We start from the raw sequence: 17,016 nt of genomic DNA, 5'->3' as shown, positions 1-17,016 counted from the left end.
ACTGTGTAATCCTCCAAAAGGTAAACAGCACAAAACTTACATACGCATTTCTCACTTTGGAGGTACAGTCAAATGATAGTATGCCATCATTTTTCTTTGTAATATTTCTACAGAGAGAGACACATTTGCACATTTGCTACACGGTCACTGCAAACTTAAGAGAGTTTACGGCTCTGTATCTATGTCTCTGCAGCAGAATCCTGCCCCCCTGTTCCTTCTCTTTTATGCAGACATCTTTTTTCTTGTTGCCTTCCATTGCTCTCCTCCACCAGCTCCCCGAAACACATTAGATTGGAGTGTCACGATCTAGAAGAGAACTTAAAGGAGCGAGGTGCCTTGCTGGCACATTTGCTGTGGCCCCCTAATGAAAGATCAATCTGTGATCTGCCTCGTCTCTCCGGGAGCCCGGTGCACCAGCGCCCCTACAGCCCCCTTAATTGGCTCATATCCGATCTATAACCATCAGAAGCAGAGAAGACAGCAGAGGAATGGACGTGAGAGGGAACAAAAAAGGGGAGGATGGGAAGGAGAGTGGGGGGAAAAAGAAAGGACAACAAAGACTGAGGAAAACAAAATCCATTGTCAGTTTCATAGAATTTGGCATGTTTTACTGTTTTTTTTTTTTTCTGTTTTAACAGCAAAATAAGTTTTGGTATCTAGACTGCTACTCTTATAGCATGTGGTATTTTGGTCTTCCTACTGGTCGCAACTGTCATTTGTAGATTTAGTCTCTTTGAAGAATATTCAGCATTCGCCACATGTCGCACAGTCTTCTTAATTTAAAATCCAATTCCCACCACTTGAACGCAGTCGGAAAAGGAGGCGAGTCTAATTAAGCATTGCCTTATTAATCGTGTCTTATTCTTTGGCTTTTCAGACATTTCGTGTCCTCTTTATGTATTTTGAAGTGAATTAAAAATGTCTGTATACTCTGAGAGGCTGTCGCAGCAATCTTAACTACTGTTGTTTTCTCTGGAACCCCAGTGAGCTGTACATAGAAATATCTTTTTTTCATACTTGGACTATTAATCACTCTGCAGGGTTATGTTTTTTCAGGCCTTACCCTAAAGGAAGAGTAGATATAACCAAATACCATGTTTTTAGTCCTTGACTTACAGTAACTAGCTTCACATACTTTCTTTCGTTCTAATTTTCTTGCCCATAATCCTCCCAGATCTGCTCCCTCATCCCTCTCTCTTTCTTTCCTTACTGTTTTTTTTTGGTCTACATTTCACTAATTGTGTTCCTCTACCGCCCCCTCTTTCTCCCTGTCTGTTCCCTGCCTCAGATCCAGGTAATCAGCTTTGTGACAGAGCAGAACTGGGATTCGCTGGAGGTGTTTGACGGAGGCGACAACACTGACACCATGCTTGGCAGCTTCTCGGGTATTGCCGGATATGCATTTCCATATATCCCTTTATTTTCCTCAATGTGTCTAATGTGTGCAACCTTGGACATAAACCATATTTTGAAAACAGCCTCATTACTTTTCACAGAGCAGAGCCTGCAGTCTGGAAGAGATATTGTGTTTACTAACCAAAGCATAGATTTCTTTAGAAAAAAAAAGATGGCTGCCACATGTAGCTCAGTTTCAGTTCAAATCTTGCTGCCTTTGGACAAAGGTTATGTTATTCTTTGTGGAGTTGAGGCAAATGTTTGGTTACAGTATCTTTGCGACTCCTGTCAGAGCGAGAATGCAAAAACAGGGAACTTATACTTGGAACAAGACCAAAAGTAAATGTTAGATCTGCCCTGAAGTAAAGAGATGACAGAAAAGTGGCACACTAGTTTGAGTTGCTAATATCAGGTTACAGTTTTTTCTCTCTTTTGGAACAGTTTTTGGTTTTTATCATCTGAACACTTGCTAAAATATTGGAATAAATTCTCTACTTGTGAAAAAGTCAATGGGTCGTACCATTGTGCCGCTAACAGACGCGCTTTTCAGCTGTTTGCCTGCAACTCACGCATAGTTAGTTATAGTGAGCAGCTATAGAGGAGATAGCATTCCTGAACTCCACTGTTAATCTTCTCGCAAAGGCACGACGGTCCCAGCTCTGCTCAACAGCACCTCCAACCAACTCTACCTCCACTTTTTCTCTGATATCAGCGTGTCTGCAGCTGGATTCAGGCTGGAATACAAAAGTAAGTGGTGTGGGAAAAAAACATGTTCTTCAAACAGTGGTTGTTTCTTCTTAGAGTGACATTAAGGTTTATTTGATATTTTCTCTTGTTGTAATTTGATATTTCTTTTTGTTTCTCCCTCTCCATATTTTTGTTTCCATTCATCATCCACTTAGCCGTGTCTTTGACTAACTGTCCAGAGCCTGTAGTTCCTATGAATGGTATCAAGGTTGGAGAGCGCCTTCAGATGAATAACGTGGTGTCATTCCATTGTGAACCAGGATATACGCTACAGGTAAACTCTCCAACTTTCATATAGTTCTGTCATGTATGACCATCGAAAATAAGCTGAATCTCACCTTCGATAGTGTCTGTCTTGTCAGCCCTGCTTTTGTTCACTTGCTTGCTCATGCTGCAGTTTTTTTTTTTTTTTTTTACGGCACAAGAAAAAGAGAAACAGAAGTTGAATAGATGGACTTGGTCTTCTGGCTATTTTAGTTCATTTCAATTTTTCTTGCAAGTGATCACTTTTATTCTCTATAGTCTGTTGCAAACTTGCAATAAGGTAGGCAGTACCCTGGCTTTGGCTTTAACAGGTGCCATGTATGGGTTCTGTATTATGTTCTGTAAAAGCCAGATGACTAACTTGGAAGTAAATCATGACCAATATAGGATTTTAAGACCTATACTGATGACTGACACTAGTGATTTAAAAAGCCAAGCTCTTCTTCTTCTTTATTTCAGAGACAAAACGGATTTCCCCAACGTGTATTATGTGTAATTGTGTATTTACTCATTTACGTTATATCTGACTCTTATTGGATCAGCTGGTTGTTGTGTTTTTGGCAAACGTGTATTGCCAAGAATAGTGGACAGTGTCAATTCAACTATTCAATATCACTTCTCATATCATGGTTCAAGTGATTTTCCTAGTTCTGCTTTCATCCACTGGCCATGATAAATGCTAGCAAATAAGTAGCCACAATAGCTAATATCAGCTGATGATGAAGAAAAATGGTACTAGATAGACTTAAAGTCAGAAACTTCACACAGACAAGAGTGAGACTTAAACACACAAATTCATAATCAGATTATTTAATAATGTGATATATTAAATGGCACTGAAATGTGTGGGACTTTGCAGTGTGCATGACATTGCGCACATTGTGATATACTGTCTGATTTGTGACGATAACATTAGCAGCACTAGCATTATCAGTATTCCTTTGGTAAATAGAAACACGGTGGCGCAGAATATAATTACACACTGCTGTGGCCGAGTGTTATATTTCAGTTTCACTGACACAAATAGAACTGTTTTCTAGATGAAGAGCTGCCCTGATTAGCACAGCTGTCATCTGTCTTACCTTCTGCCTTCTTACCAACTTGCTGTCACAGAGACGGTGGTGCTGCCGCCAGCTAGGGCTGCAGACACATTTAGTCACAATTGGCTGCATAACACCTTACGACCAACAGTGAAGCTGTGTTGTACATTCATAAAATGTAAGTAATATCTATAAGCAAGAGTTACATTTCATTATGTAACTTACTAGTTTTGTAATTTTATACCTCTAAACTTCCCAATAAGCTTATAAGAAAGTTACCATCCAAATTCAAAGTAGGCATGTTGACAAGTGTCCTCGGTTTATTAGCTATAATATGAAGGCCGTGACGCTTGTGTGCTGAGAAATCAGAATTCTGTATTCCCTTCAAAAAAGTGCTCCTGAAGTCATCTGTCCTTCAGGAGACAGATGGTGACATCGGAGGAGAACACTGGGATACAGTAGTTCACACAAATTCTATTTGTACTCCATTGAGACTATGTGTCTCTGTCAGTTTTCACTCCTTGTTCTCACATTAAAATGCCAGGTTGGATTTACGTCACCCCTATTTTCTCACTGGTTGTGCTTAGCATTTTCCTTTCAGTAGACTTCATTCAGTAAGCTCGATTGGTCCGGTGGCAGTGATGTGTTTCCCTAAAATGACCAAATTTCCAAAAAGGTTTTGGGAACAATGTGCGAACAGTCAGCTTCACAAGGATTAACAATATTTTTTTGTGTGTGTTTATGTTTAGCATTGCTCATCAGATCACATTATTTTTATCACTGAGGTCTAATAAATAAATTGTACAGCATTTCTAATTAAATTTGTTTTGTAAATGCGTTCTCCTGTGTTAGTTCACTCTATCAGCTGGCAGACTGCTTTTCCTCTGCTTTTACACCAGACATACCGAGTCATGTCCTAACAAAGATATCCTGTATAGCTGTGACTGTGCATAAAACCTATCCCCAGCTTCAGGATTACTGTTCTTTCAATGCTGAACAAATACCTTCGTAATAAATGTTATAGCCACAGACTTCTGAGATTTTGTTCTAAAACATTGAACATTTGAAGACTTCTAATGGCCTGGCTGTCAGGGTTTGTCTGATTATAAACAGTCTATTTTGTCAGTCTGTTATGTTCCAACATGCACATGTGACATTTTTAAGCCGTTTTCATGACAATTTTCTAAGAATTGCGTTAAGTGCTTTTAAATTTTCTGAAAAATGCCAGTTTTTCATATTTGGCTTTGTAGAAATGACTTTGAATTTTTCCGCACTCTTTCCCTGTCTTCTTCTCGCTCTGTATGATGCTCTTTATATGCCGCTATTGTTCTCTGTCACTTCAGATGGATTTAGTCTTTTAGGCACCACATGAAGTCATGCAGAGAAAAGCAGCAGGATCAAATAATTGGAGCAACAGATGAGTGACAGTGGAGCGAACAAGTTAATTCATTGCCTGCTCTTTTTTTCCCTGTACTTTTGTCTTTGTGCATGTGTGCATGGACGCTTCTCGCAGGGGAACTCGCACATCACTTGTATGCCTGGAACTGTCAGACGATGGAACTACCCACCTCCTCTCTGCATAGGTAAAAATGCCTTTCTTTACTTGCTCCTTGTGTCCTTGCCCCCTCCTGTTTGCTTCCTGTGTCTTTTCTAAATACCAGCTTTTTCCTTTTATTGGGGATCTTTCGCTTTAAAAGAACAGCAGCCAGGTGATTCAAAGTATTTGAAATGAATTACTTTATTATTAAACAGTATAGTGCAGATGACAAAGTTCCTCCCAAGGTTGTTCCCAATCAAAAATCATTAAAACAAGACAGCAAAAGAAAAGGTTATAGTCAGTTGTTTGTCTTTTTGCTTGAGGCTGTGCACGCTTTTGCACTTTTAAAGTGAATTTATATTGCTACCTTGAAAGCTGAGCGAACACGCTGAAAGTAACTGCAAAAGCTCCTCTCTTTAAGTGTTTCCTGTCTGTTAGAACACCTTGACAAAGTGGTTCCACTTATTGGAGCAACCTACTATACCCTAATTAGTTCCAACTCACACCATGATTGGTTGAAGTCGGTGGGAGATTCATCGTGTTTACAGGCATCAGCAGTTTCCTGATTACCTCAGGCTTTCACTGCTACAGGATTACATTTAACCCTTCACTTGTTCCTTGCAGAGACACAATGATACATCACCTTGATTTTCTCTGTTTGACACATAGCCTGTTTGTCCCATTCATTTCTTAATCTTCCCCCCTATGTTTGCCTGTTTCCCCCTCCCAACAGTGCCTCTTTCATTCTTTTTCATTGAGTCAGCTAATTCTTTTACCACTAGCTGCAGTACACTTTCATCTCGGCGACATGATCTCTTGCTCTTTTCATCCTCTTTGATCTCATCACCTTTTTCCTCTAATTATTTCCGTGCATTTTTTAATCTCTTTTGAGACTTAGTCCTTGATTTCAATCAAAGAAATGCTTTTATTGAATAAGCTGTTTAACATAAAAGGAGGAAGATGAAGAACAGCAAAGTATACCATACTTGGCACCGCTAAATCACATATCTTGTGATTAATAAAAGTATGAGGTGGCTGTAGAGTTCATTGGTGGTTGAGATACCCTGTCCAGTTGCTGTCATCTTTAGATGTTAAATGTTTAACACATTTATCAGTATTTTTTAAGTTTATTTTGATATCTTTAACATAAAATACATTGCATTTTATCGTTGCTAATAAGATCTGTAAATATTTTGACTGGAGTGAAAAAATTGTGGCTTTAAATTCATTTTCACCTCTGTTATGCTTCAGTAAAAGGATGGTCATCCTTTTTTTTTTTTTTTTTTTTTTTTTTTTACATTTTGACAACTTTATTTATGATTTTCCAATATGAAAAAAGTGCAGAAAAATATAACTCAAATTGCGATTACAAATACTGCCCTTGTAAAACTGGTTGCGCCAAGCAGTGGCAAACCAGTTGGATGCAGGAGAATGTGTAATCTATGGGCACAAAAAAGAAAGAAAAAAAAAAAGTACTACCATGTGAACAAGGCAAAAAAACAAACAAACAAAAACAAAAAACAAAAGCCACCAAAAACAAAACAAACAAAAATAGAATAAAATAAACACATAAATAAAAGGGGGAGGCTGCATTGTGCACAGTTCTTTTTGGCTTGCTACAGATAGTGGGTGGCATTAAAGAAAGAAAGAGAAATAAACCCAAACACAGATAAAAGCAGTATTACATCATACTTCAGTAAATGACAACCAGGTTTTGTAGTATTTACTTTGGGACCCTCTCAAACTGTATCTCAAGTGCTCTATGTTCAAGCACCTCATCACCTCTCTCACCCACATCCTTTTTTATGAATCTGACGACTGAGCAGATCATTGTTTTGTAAAATAGTTGTAATGTGGCTGAATCACTTTTTTGCGGATGTTAATGAAATGCTTTGTCTGGACTCTGCCAGCTCAGTGTGGTGGAATTCGGGAAGAGATGGAGGGCATGATTCTCAGTCCCGGTTTCCCTGGCAACTACCCTAGCAACAGTGACTGCACCTGGAGAATCTACCTGCCAGTTGGTTACGGTGAGAGACATGAGAGGCTCTTGCAGCATGTCACGCTGGCATTTCTACACTAAAGAACCTTTAATTATGCAACTTGTAAGGCTGGACCGTGGAGTGACAGTGTTTATACGTGTAGATTTATCGTGATAATGACAGTCGTGTCTGGAAGGCTCTCAAGAGGTAGTCTAAAATAAATGCAACTATCTGGAGCCTTAGACTAAAAATAGTGGATAAACATTTTTGGGGAAGTTGGCCTTGATTAAATTGTGTTTCAAATATTGCTGAAATGTGTAGCATTATACACATACAATGCTATATTAGTTATGCTAGGTGTGGCTAACACTAATGGAGCTAGCACCATTAGCCCTTCTTTTAAGCGTGCTAGCTTCCAGAATGTTACACAGCCTAAATACGACTATTCTTTTCTACATGAAGGTATAATAGAACTGCATTGGTTCATACAGCTGTCATGACAACTTCTCAGGAATAATCCGCACTCATATTTCTGGTGGGGATAAGTGAGGGCAGCATTTAGCTACTCGCACAAAATAGGGGTGCTCTCATACTTTTTTTAAGTAAGTATACCTTTTTGATTTCATGGATGAAATGTGCAACAGCAGTCTGGCAGCAGCCACCTGACAGCAGTCACCTTAACAAGCTGCTTCCTATTCACTCAAGTAGGTTTCTGATGTGACTAAGCTACAATACAAATCCTTGAGTACCAGCATGCGTAAATCAGCTCCCCTGTAAAAACAAAAATAAAGGACATTCAGTGTCATTTCATTTTTGGCATTTTTTTTTTTTTTAGGATTTTTGTTTATTTCTGGAATAATTGTAAACAATTGTTTTCGCCTCGTCCATTCACTCTTGTCAATTGAGTGCTACGGCTGAATTGCAACCATTTTCTGCACATAATAAGAAGCGGAATGACTCGCCTACTTTAACTTTGATAGTATTTTTGGGAGAACAATGCAATTTTGTTTTTTAATGGCCATTATCTATTTCTTATAAACAGGAGCCCACATACAGTTCCTCAACTTTTCCACTGAAGCCAACCACGACTTCCTCGAGATACGCAATGGGCCCTTGGAAACAAGTGCTGTCATTGGCAGATTCAGCGGCCAGGATGTTCCCTCTTCCCTTCTCACCACCTCTCACGAGACCACAATTTATTTCCATAGTGACCATTCGCAGAACAAGCCTGGCTTCAGGTTTGAGTACCAGGGTAGGTATCCAAATGGCCTTTTAAAAGATCGGGAGACTAAAGGTGGGATATAATCTGAACTTTTGGATTATGTCTGAGAAAGCAGACTTATTATATGCTTTTAATACTAAAAATAACAACCAAAAAATTTTACCCATTGCAGAGCTGGGCCAGTATCAATATTTAGAGCTACTTTGTTCTGCACGCGTTACTCCAGCACCTGTGGCACTTTTAGGCTGCTTCAGTCCATTTTTCCTGTTACTGAAATGTGATTCAGCAGAGGAGTGCCGAATGCACGTATCAGAACTAATGCAGAATATCAGAGCTATTTTGCGTGAATTGAAGCAATTCCAAAATCAGTATAAGAGTGAAAGCCACAGTGATGAATTTCATCTTGCGGAAGGAAACGAATCAATCATTATCTTCAGGAGTGTTTACTTTTATTTCAGCAAGTACACTTAAGTACTATTAGTGTCGCTTCAGTGTGAAATTTATTCATGTAAAGCCATAACATTACTGAATTAGTGCTATAACTGACTCTGAAGAACTAATCAGCGCAGAGAGGCAGCGAATTCCCCGGATAAATAGCTGTATATAAAACTGCTGATCACTTCAAAGATTGCTTTAGCATGTGCCAATAAAAGGCTTCATTGCATATCTGCACGTCTGCAAGGAATAAATTCCCCCGGTCCGCAAATGCAACAGGCACACTAAGTTTGTGTTTTGTGATTCAGCAAACGAGCCAGCAAATCGAAAGGTAGCATTGTGCATTTACATAATTATGTGTACATTAGCATATAAATCAAGCATTATATTTGCAAATACCAGCCCTCCCCTCCCCTTTTTTGCAATATTTGCATGAGTTATCTCCTACAAAGAGAAGCTGTGATCCATAGAAATCAATTCCTTTAGTCATATTTATATTCGTGCTTTTCAAGGCTCACTGCTTGCCCTGGTTTTGTATCCAAAAGGAAAAAAAAATAGGAATAAGAAAAGTAAGAATTATTTACCCACGCTACCTCTGATGACTGCATCATACTCCTCTGGTACAAGTCAAACCTGCCTTAGGCATTTTTTTTTCCCTCCTCTGAAAACTCCTGTCTAAGAAGGCGGAGGGGGATGAGGAGGAGTGAGTGGGAGGTTGTGCCTAAGGAACAACAGACACATGATGAAGGGGAATTGAAAGTGGGAAATAAAAATAGAGGATCCTCCGCTATAACAGTGTTGTTGTCTGGAAGCTGAGTATTCACACATTAAGGCAAGTCGTTAGTGGTTTGAAAGCTACTGTTAGCTAACTTCAGACAGTAAGAGAAAAACTATTTGAACATCCATGCGGGTAGCGTTCACAACCACAGCAATCATCAGAACAGTGAGCCTTTAGGAAACGTACTTTCCTGATCGACTTTGTTGATGTGAAAATAATATGATTCTCTGTTTAAGTTTCATAGCTGTATGAATGTATCTAGCTTTAATCGCAAAGTTCTCTTCTTTTTCCCTTAGCTTATGAGCTACAGGAGTGCCCAGATCCAGAGCCTTTTCGCTACGGGGTGGTGGTGGGTGCTGGCTACAACGTGGGCCAGTCTATTTCCTTCGAGTGTCTGCCCGGGTATCAGCTGACGGGACATTCCATCCTCACCTGTGAGCACGGCACCACCCGCAACTGGGATCACCCTTTCCCTCGCTGTGAAGGTAAGTGATGCGAGCAAACAAGAGGACAGCTGTGCGCAGAACTAAACGAATAAAAAGATAACTTGCTTTTAAAACTGTAACGTATTGAACTATTACATCATTAGAGCAAAGTGTGGCCATGGAGATAATAATTATCTATTATGAATAATGTAATTAAACTGAATTATTATCCCCTATTAATGAAGCAAAGCACTCCTCAGCGAAAAATCAATACCGCGCTAAAGAGAAGCAGAGACAAATAAAAGATGAATAAAAGAGAGGCTCTATTGAAAGGAAAAGTAATGGATGCTGTTCTTTCGCCTCGTCCTTGACCCACATTCTTGCGTCGATTATTCAATAAGGCCAGCAAAATTACAGAGAGAGGTGATGGCCGTGACACTGGAACTTTGAATGGGCGAGCAGGGAGATAAATGGGAGTGAAAGGAGGAGCAACCGAGTGAAAAGGCACCGGGAACGGGAGATAGAGTTTATTCTCGCACTCGTGCTATTTTCTTGTATGTGGGCTTTTTCATGAGTCACGTCCAGTTTGAAGCTGAAAGATTATTTCCAGGGACCTGAAAGAAAATTATACTTGCATGTGTGCGCGATATGCTTCTTGTAGTATAATAGAATTCTTATTCTAATTATGTTAATGGGAAGAATTAGTATTGTTATTATTCAAATACTATTGCATTGTCCTATGATATCAGTACTTAGTATAAATGAACTGTTTATTTTTGTAATACTGATAGATAAAGCATTTAATATGCTTCATTTCATTCTGGCTTAATGCAGTATTTTCACTAATGAATACTACCCATTAAAATGCATATATGTAGTAATCTGTATGCATCCATGCACTCAGTATTTTGTGTATTCATGTGTACTCAAAGTGGGCATATGCTTGTATGTGAAGATATGTGTTTGAATAAGTCCTGACTGTTGCCGTATTTCACTTTTGCCCTGATGCTGTGGCCTGGTTTGTGGTCTGATGAAGAGGTTAGAGATACCTCTGTTTAATGGCATAAATGCACCTGTGAACTGAACCACACTAATGCCCAAATAACATTCGGTTTAATGCTAAAACAGCAAGAGTTCAGCTATTAAAGCTGCAGACAGGTCATTCTAAAACACAGGGTTTGATAAGGAATGCTTCCCGTAGTCCCTGTTTGCTTCACATAAAGTGACAATAAAATAATAGAGCAATAAGCTTTTCCGTCTCAGGGTTGTGCGCAAACATGCAGATTGTGGTTTCCGTGTGTCTTTGACCGTGCGCGTGTTCTGCTCTTGTTGAATTTGTTGAACAAACACACGAGTGAGCGAAGAGAAGCCCATGTTTTATAACCACTTCAATAATTGCAGGCTATTTATAGCATACTTGTGTAGTGCATACTTGTCGTGCAGACTCTGGATAACTGTCAGATGAAAACCCATCAGATGCAGAATCAATCCAGGACAAATCACTCAGTCCTGAAACCCCCAGACTACCAGACTCGTCTTCAGGGAGCGCATAGAGCAAATCCAATTCTGATTTATGTCCATAACTCTGTTCTTTCTCCCGTCCATGCTGAAGGTTAGCTCGGTATGCGTGGCAGTAGAGGCATAGCATATTGAAAATTAATAACACGTAAAAAAATACTCTTCTCAATGGGTATAAATGTTACTATTTAAATTTGACTTCTTTTTGTTATTTTGCCTGCACTAGCCCACTTTGCATTATTATCATGTCTCAGAACTAGATATTAACTAGATATTTGTGCTCTTGTTTGGTCTCTTTGTACTTTTTATTTAGATTGTTTTTTTATTTTTATATGGTTACAATAAATAAAATAAATTCTATTAAAATGATATATGTATATCAAATACTTGAGAAAAACACCTTTTTCAGTTTAACCCTTTTGTCTATGAAAAAAATTAAGTCTGCAAAATAGAAAAAAGGACTTCTGTTATTAGCATCTCTATTAGTACCACACTAGATCGTTATTATAACCATAAAGCACTTAGTAATCCTTTATTTCAGTTTCTATAACTGTTCCTTTAATATCCTTGCCATTGCCACCTATACTAAGTTGTACATGAATTAAAAGCTTAGTATGCTTTGTCTCCATAACTACCCATTCTTCATTAATAGCAAATAGCACTGAAATAAGCTCAAACACAAGGCTGCTATTGCTACTAGGCAACAAGTTATAGCTTATTCTGGTCTTATTTATAACTGACCAGTAGTTTGACACTTATTAACCCACACATGTAGATGGATATAGAATAAATATAAATATAAATAAGGCTTTATTATGAACATGTTACAATAGTGCGAAAACGACAGAAAAATATAAACAAAACAATAATCCTATTAAATTTATTCAATAGGCAAGGCAAGTTTATTTATATAGCACAATTCAACACAATTCAACAACAAGGTGATTCAAAGTGCTTTACAGAGACATTAAAAACAAAAACAAATAAAAAGCATGATTTAAAATTGATTAAAAAACAAACAAACAAAAAAACAGTAGATAAAATCAGAACAATAGATAAAATCAGTAGTTAAAATTTAAGTTTTGAAATTTAAGCTTAAAAGTGTGGATTTGGTGTTTTATTCAAATGCAGCTGAGAACAGGTGAGTCTTCAACCTGGATTTAAATAAACTGAGTGTTTCAGCTGATCTGAGGCTTTCTGGGAGTTTGTTCCAGATATAAGGAGCATAAAAGTTGAATGCAGCTTCTGCGTGTCGGGTTCTGACTCTGGGAACTGATAAAAAAACGGATCCAGATGACCTGAGGGATCTGGAAGGTTCATACTGGGTCAGGAGGTCACTGATGTATTTTGGTCCTAAACCATTCAGAGCTTTATAGGCCAGCATCAGAACTTTAAAGTCTATCCTCTGACGGACAGGCAGCCAGTGTAAAGACCTCAGAGCTGGACTGATGTGGTCCACTTTTCTGGTCTTAGTGAGGACTCGAGCAGCAGAGTCCTTTACAGATTTTTTAGGTAGACCTGTAAAGATGCCGTTACAGTAATCAAGCCTGCTAAAGATGAATGCATGGACTAGTTTTTCCAGGTCCTGTTGAGACATCAGATCTTTTATCCTTGATATATTCTTAAGGTGATACTAAGCTGATTTTGTTATTGTCTTAATGTGTTTTTCTAAGTTTAGGTCTGCATCCATCACTACACCCAAATTTCTCGCCTGGTTTGTGGTTTTTAGGTGTATAGATTGAAGTTCTCTGGTGACCTGTAATCGTTTTTCTTTGGCACCAAAGACTATTACCTCAGTTTTGTTTTTGTTTAGCTGGAGAAAATTGTGGCACAGCCAGTCATTAATTTCCTCAATGCATTTACCAAGAGCCTGTACAGGGCCTCGGTCTCCTGGTGACATTGTGATATATATTTGCGTGTCATCTGCATAGCTGTGATAGTTTATTTTGTTGTTCTTTATAATCTGTGCCAGTGGGAGCATGTAAATGTTAAACAGAAGGGGTCCCAAGATGGAACCTTGGGGAACTCCACATGTGATACTTGTCTGCTCAGATGTGAAGTTACCTATTGATACAAAGTATTTCCTGTTTTCTAAGTATGTTTTGAACCAGTTTAGTACAGTTCCTGAAAGACCTGGCCAGTTCTCCAGTCATTTGAGTAATATGTTGTGGTCAACTGTATCAAATGCTGCACTGAGATCCAGTAAAACTAAGACTGACATTTTTTCCACTGTCTGTATTCAGACATATGTCATTGAACACTTTGGTCAGAGCAGTTTCAGTGCTGTGGTTCTGTCTAAAACCTGACTGGAAGGCATCGTAGCAGTTATTCTGTTTTAAGAAGTAATTGAGCTGTTGAGAATCTGCTTTTTCAATGATCTTACTTAAAAATGGGAGATTTGAGATCGGCCTGTAGTTGTTCATTTGTGTCTTGTCAAGATTGTCCTTTTTCAGTATAGGTTTAATTACAGCAGTTTTTAGTGGTTCTGGAAACACACCTGACATTAAAGAAAAGTTGACGATCTGTAACAGGTCTGACTCCAAAGTCTTTGAGACCTTTTTGAAAAAACGTGTTGGCAGGACATCTAAACAGCAAGAGGAGTTCAGTTGACCTAAGATGTCCTCCAGGACTTTGCTGTTAATAGGTTGAAACTGTTTCATGGTGTTTAAACAGTTTTTTGGTGGACACAGTACATATCCTGGATCTGCTGTTGATGTACCAATTGCTTGTCTAATTTTTTGGATTTTTTCTGTGAAGAATTTGGCAAAGTCATTGCAGGCCATGGTCGAATGAAGTTCAGCTGCCACTGACACAGGAGGGTTTGTTAGCCTGTCAACTGTAGGAAATAAGACCTGAGCATTATGACTGTTTTTGGTGATGATGTCAGAGAAGTAGGACCTCCTTGCATTCCTCAGTTGTAAATTATAATTGTGAAGTTTCTCTTTATAGATTTCATAATGAACCTGGAGGTTTGTTTTTCTCCATCTGCGCTCAGCTTTCCTACACTCTCTTTTTTCATTTTTCACCAGTGTGGAGTTTCTCCATGGAGACTTTTTCCTTCCAGAGATAACCTTCGCCTTAATGGGAGCAATAGTGTCCATTACATTTAACATGTTAGCATTGAAGCTATTGACGAGCTCATTGATTGAACCTCTGGACAGGTCAGGTGTTAATGGGAAGACCTGGTTAAAGATCACACTACTGTGTTCAGTTATACACCGTTTTGTGATCACTGTTGTTGATATATTTGTGTGGCCTGAAATTTTACTTTCAAAGAAAACGCAGTAATGATCAGACAGGCCCACATCAGACACAGTAACCTTTGAAATGCTCAGGCCCTTGGAGATCAGTAGGTCAAGAGTGTGTCCTCTATTATGTGTGGCCTCTGTTACATGCTGAGTCAGCCCAAAGTTGCCCAGAGTGTTACTCAGGTCTTTAGTCCCTTTGTCCTGAGGGTTGTCCACATGGATGTTAAAATCCCCAACAATAATTACACAGTCGAAATCAACACAGATCACAGACAGCAGTTCACTGAGGTCACTAAAAAAGTCTGTGCAGTATTTGGGAGGCCTGTAAACATTAAGAAACACAACTTTGGATGGGGCCTTCAGCTGTAGAGCCACATATTCAAAAGACTGGAAACTTCCAGGAGAGAGCTGCTTACATTGAAATGATTCATTAAATAAGACAGCAACCCCCCCCCTCCTCTCCTGCTCACCCTGGCCTCACTGATAAAACTGTAGTTAGGAGGGGAAATAAACAGTAGGAAAAAGCACAAACTTCTCCCCTCCTACCTTAAATTCTACATTTTGCTACATATATATTTGGTTCCATAACCCCAGTAACATGCCAAAACATATCCATATTTAAAGAAATAGATGCTCATGCACATATACACACATATACATAAACATGTATACACACACATACCCTTAAATGCATGCATAGACATGCACAAATCAAAGCCCCCCCCCCCCATGCCTTGGAAAAACCATATCTTGTTGTTTTTTTAAACTGGCTCATGCAGGGACACGTTATTCTGAGGCTGGCTCCTTTGCACACCTTGTGACTCTATTACTGCTGCAATTAACAGACCTTTTTCTTAAATGAACATATTAAAAAGATAACTGGAGGTCTGTTGAGATACACAAGGCCAGGTCGAACCATTGCCTCAATAAGTGACTTTAGGCATTTTCAAATTTGTCTCTCAGCAGACTAAGTGCTATAATAATGCTTTAAACAAAAAACTCAAAAGAAATTGCAGGGCAGCAGAAAGGAGATGGAGGAAAAATAAAAATAATATCAACCATCAAATATTTTGCGAGCAACTTAAAATGTACAATAATACATTAAGGAAGTCAAGAAATTCATACTTCGCCAAAATAATCAGTAATAACAAAAATAATCCCAAGGTCCTCTTTTCCACCATAGATCATTTATTTAACCCTGATTTTAAAAGCTCCAAAAGAACCCCCACAGCCTCGCTCTGTGAGCAGTTTGCAGACCACTTCAGGGGAAAAATCAGCGCCATCAGATCTGATATTTTATCTAATCGCGATATGATTGTAAACACATCTGAGGGCTCGATTGTACCTGAGGAGACACTGGACAGCTTTGTCCTGGTTAATGCTGAGAACTTTCAGAAGGTTTTCTCCACAGTGAGACCCACCACATGTCTTTTAGATCCAATCCCTTCTTCACTCTTTAAAACACTTTATGGATTTTTTGAGGCTGAGCTTTTATACATGATGAATTGCTCTCTTCAGTTGGGTGTCTTCCCTGCTGCCTTTAAAACGGCGGTGGTGAGGCCCCTTCTGAAGAAGAGCAATTTGGATTGTAATGATTTTAATAACTACAGACCTGTATCCAACTTACCATTTTTAAGTAAAGTCTTAGAAAAACTTGTTTTTACTCAGATTACTGATTTTCTCAATGATAGACAGATCCTGGAGATATTCCAGTCTGGATTTAGGGTGAACCACAGCACAGAGACTGCTCTCCTAAAGGTTTTAAATGATCTTAGATGTAACTGGGACGCCCAAAAGCTCTCAGTCCTGTTGCTACTGGATCTAAGCGCAGCCTTTGATACAGTAGACCATGTGTTTTAGTCTGTTTAAAAACAGACTAAAACACATGGTGGGCCTCTCTGGTGCTGTACACAACTGGTTCACTTCCTATCTCTCTGACAGATCTTTTATGGTGAGTATGGATACATGCTCCTCTAAGATCCATGAAATGACATGTGGTGTGCCTCAAGGGTCGGTTCTAGGCCCTGTACTTTTTAATTTGTATATGTTGCCTCTCGGCAGTGTCATCAGGAGGCATGGAGTGAACTTCCACAGTTACGCTGATGACACGCAGCTGTACATCTCCGTGTCTCCTGATGACACCAGACCAATGGATGCCCTTTTTAACTGTATCTTGGATATAAGATCTTGGATGGCAGAAAACTTTTTACAGCTTAACCAGGACAAAACTGAAGTTTTAATTGTCGGTCCTGAGGCTCAGAGAGAGAAACTCTTGTCTAAATTAGAGGCATTTTCACTATGTCCTTCGCTACAAGTGAAAAACCTGGGTGTTATTTTTGACTCTGAGCTTGGTTTTATCCCACATGTTAAACATGTAACCAAAATTGGATTTTATCATCTAAAAAATATAGCCAGAGTCCGCCCTATT

General features: G+C 38.9%; 1 protein-coding gene across 1 annotated transcript in view; it reads left to right on the top strand.

Annotated features, from left to right (window-relative positions):
- Positions 1 to 17,016, top strand: part of csmd2 (CUB and Sushi multiple domains 2) — a 280,093-nt gene that overhangs the window by 207,783 nt on the left and 55,294 nt on the right. The window contains exons 38-44 of the mRNA XM_085446711.1: positions 1,289 to 1,385; positions 2,038 to 2,142; positions 2,298 to 2,416; positions 4,960 to 5,029; positions 6,894 to 7,010; positions 8,005 to 8,214; positions 9,694 to 9,882. Of these exons, the coding sequence (XP_085302837.1) occupies positions 1,289 to 1,385; positions 2,038 to 2,142; positions 2,298 to 2,416; positions 4,960 to 5,029; positions 6,894 to 7,010; positions 8,005 to 8,214; positions 9,694 to 9,882 (907 nt within the window). The remainder of the gene's footprint in view (positions 1 to 1,288; positions 1,386 to 2,037; positions 2,143 to 2,297; positions 2,417 to 4,959; positions 5,030 to 6,893; positions 7,011 to 8,004; positions 8,215 to 9,693; positions 9,883 to 17,016) is intronic.

The sequence above is a fragment of the Copadichromis virginalis genome, linkage group LG22 (genome assembly GCF_057382275.1).
Source record: "Copadichromis virginalis isolate Kocher_CV1m ecotype Utaka linkage group LG22, C_Virginalis_male_GT1.1, whole genome shotgun sequence".
Taxonomy (NCBI): domain Eukaryota; kingdom Metazoa; phylum Chordata; class Actinopteri; order Cichliformes; family Cichlidae; genus Copadichromis; species Copadichromis virginalis.
The sequence above is the reverse complement of the archived record's forward strand: the minus strand, read 5'-3'. Positions and strand labels throughout refer to the sequence as shown.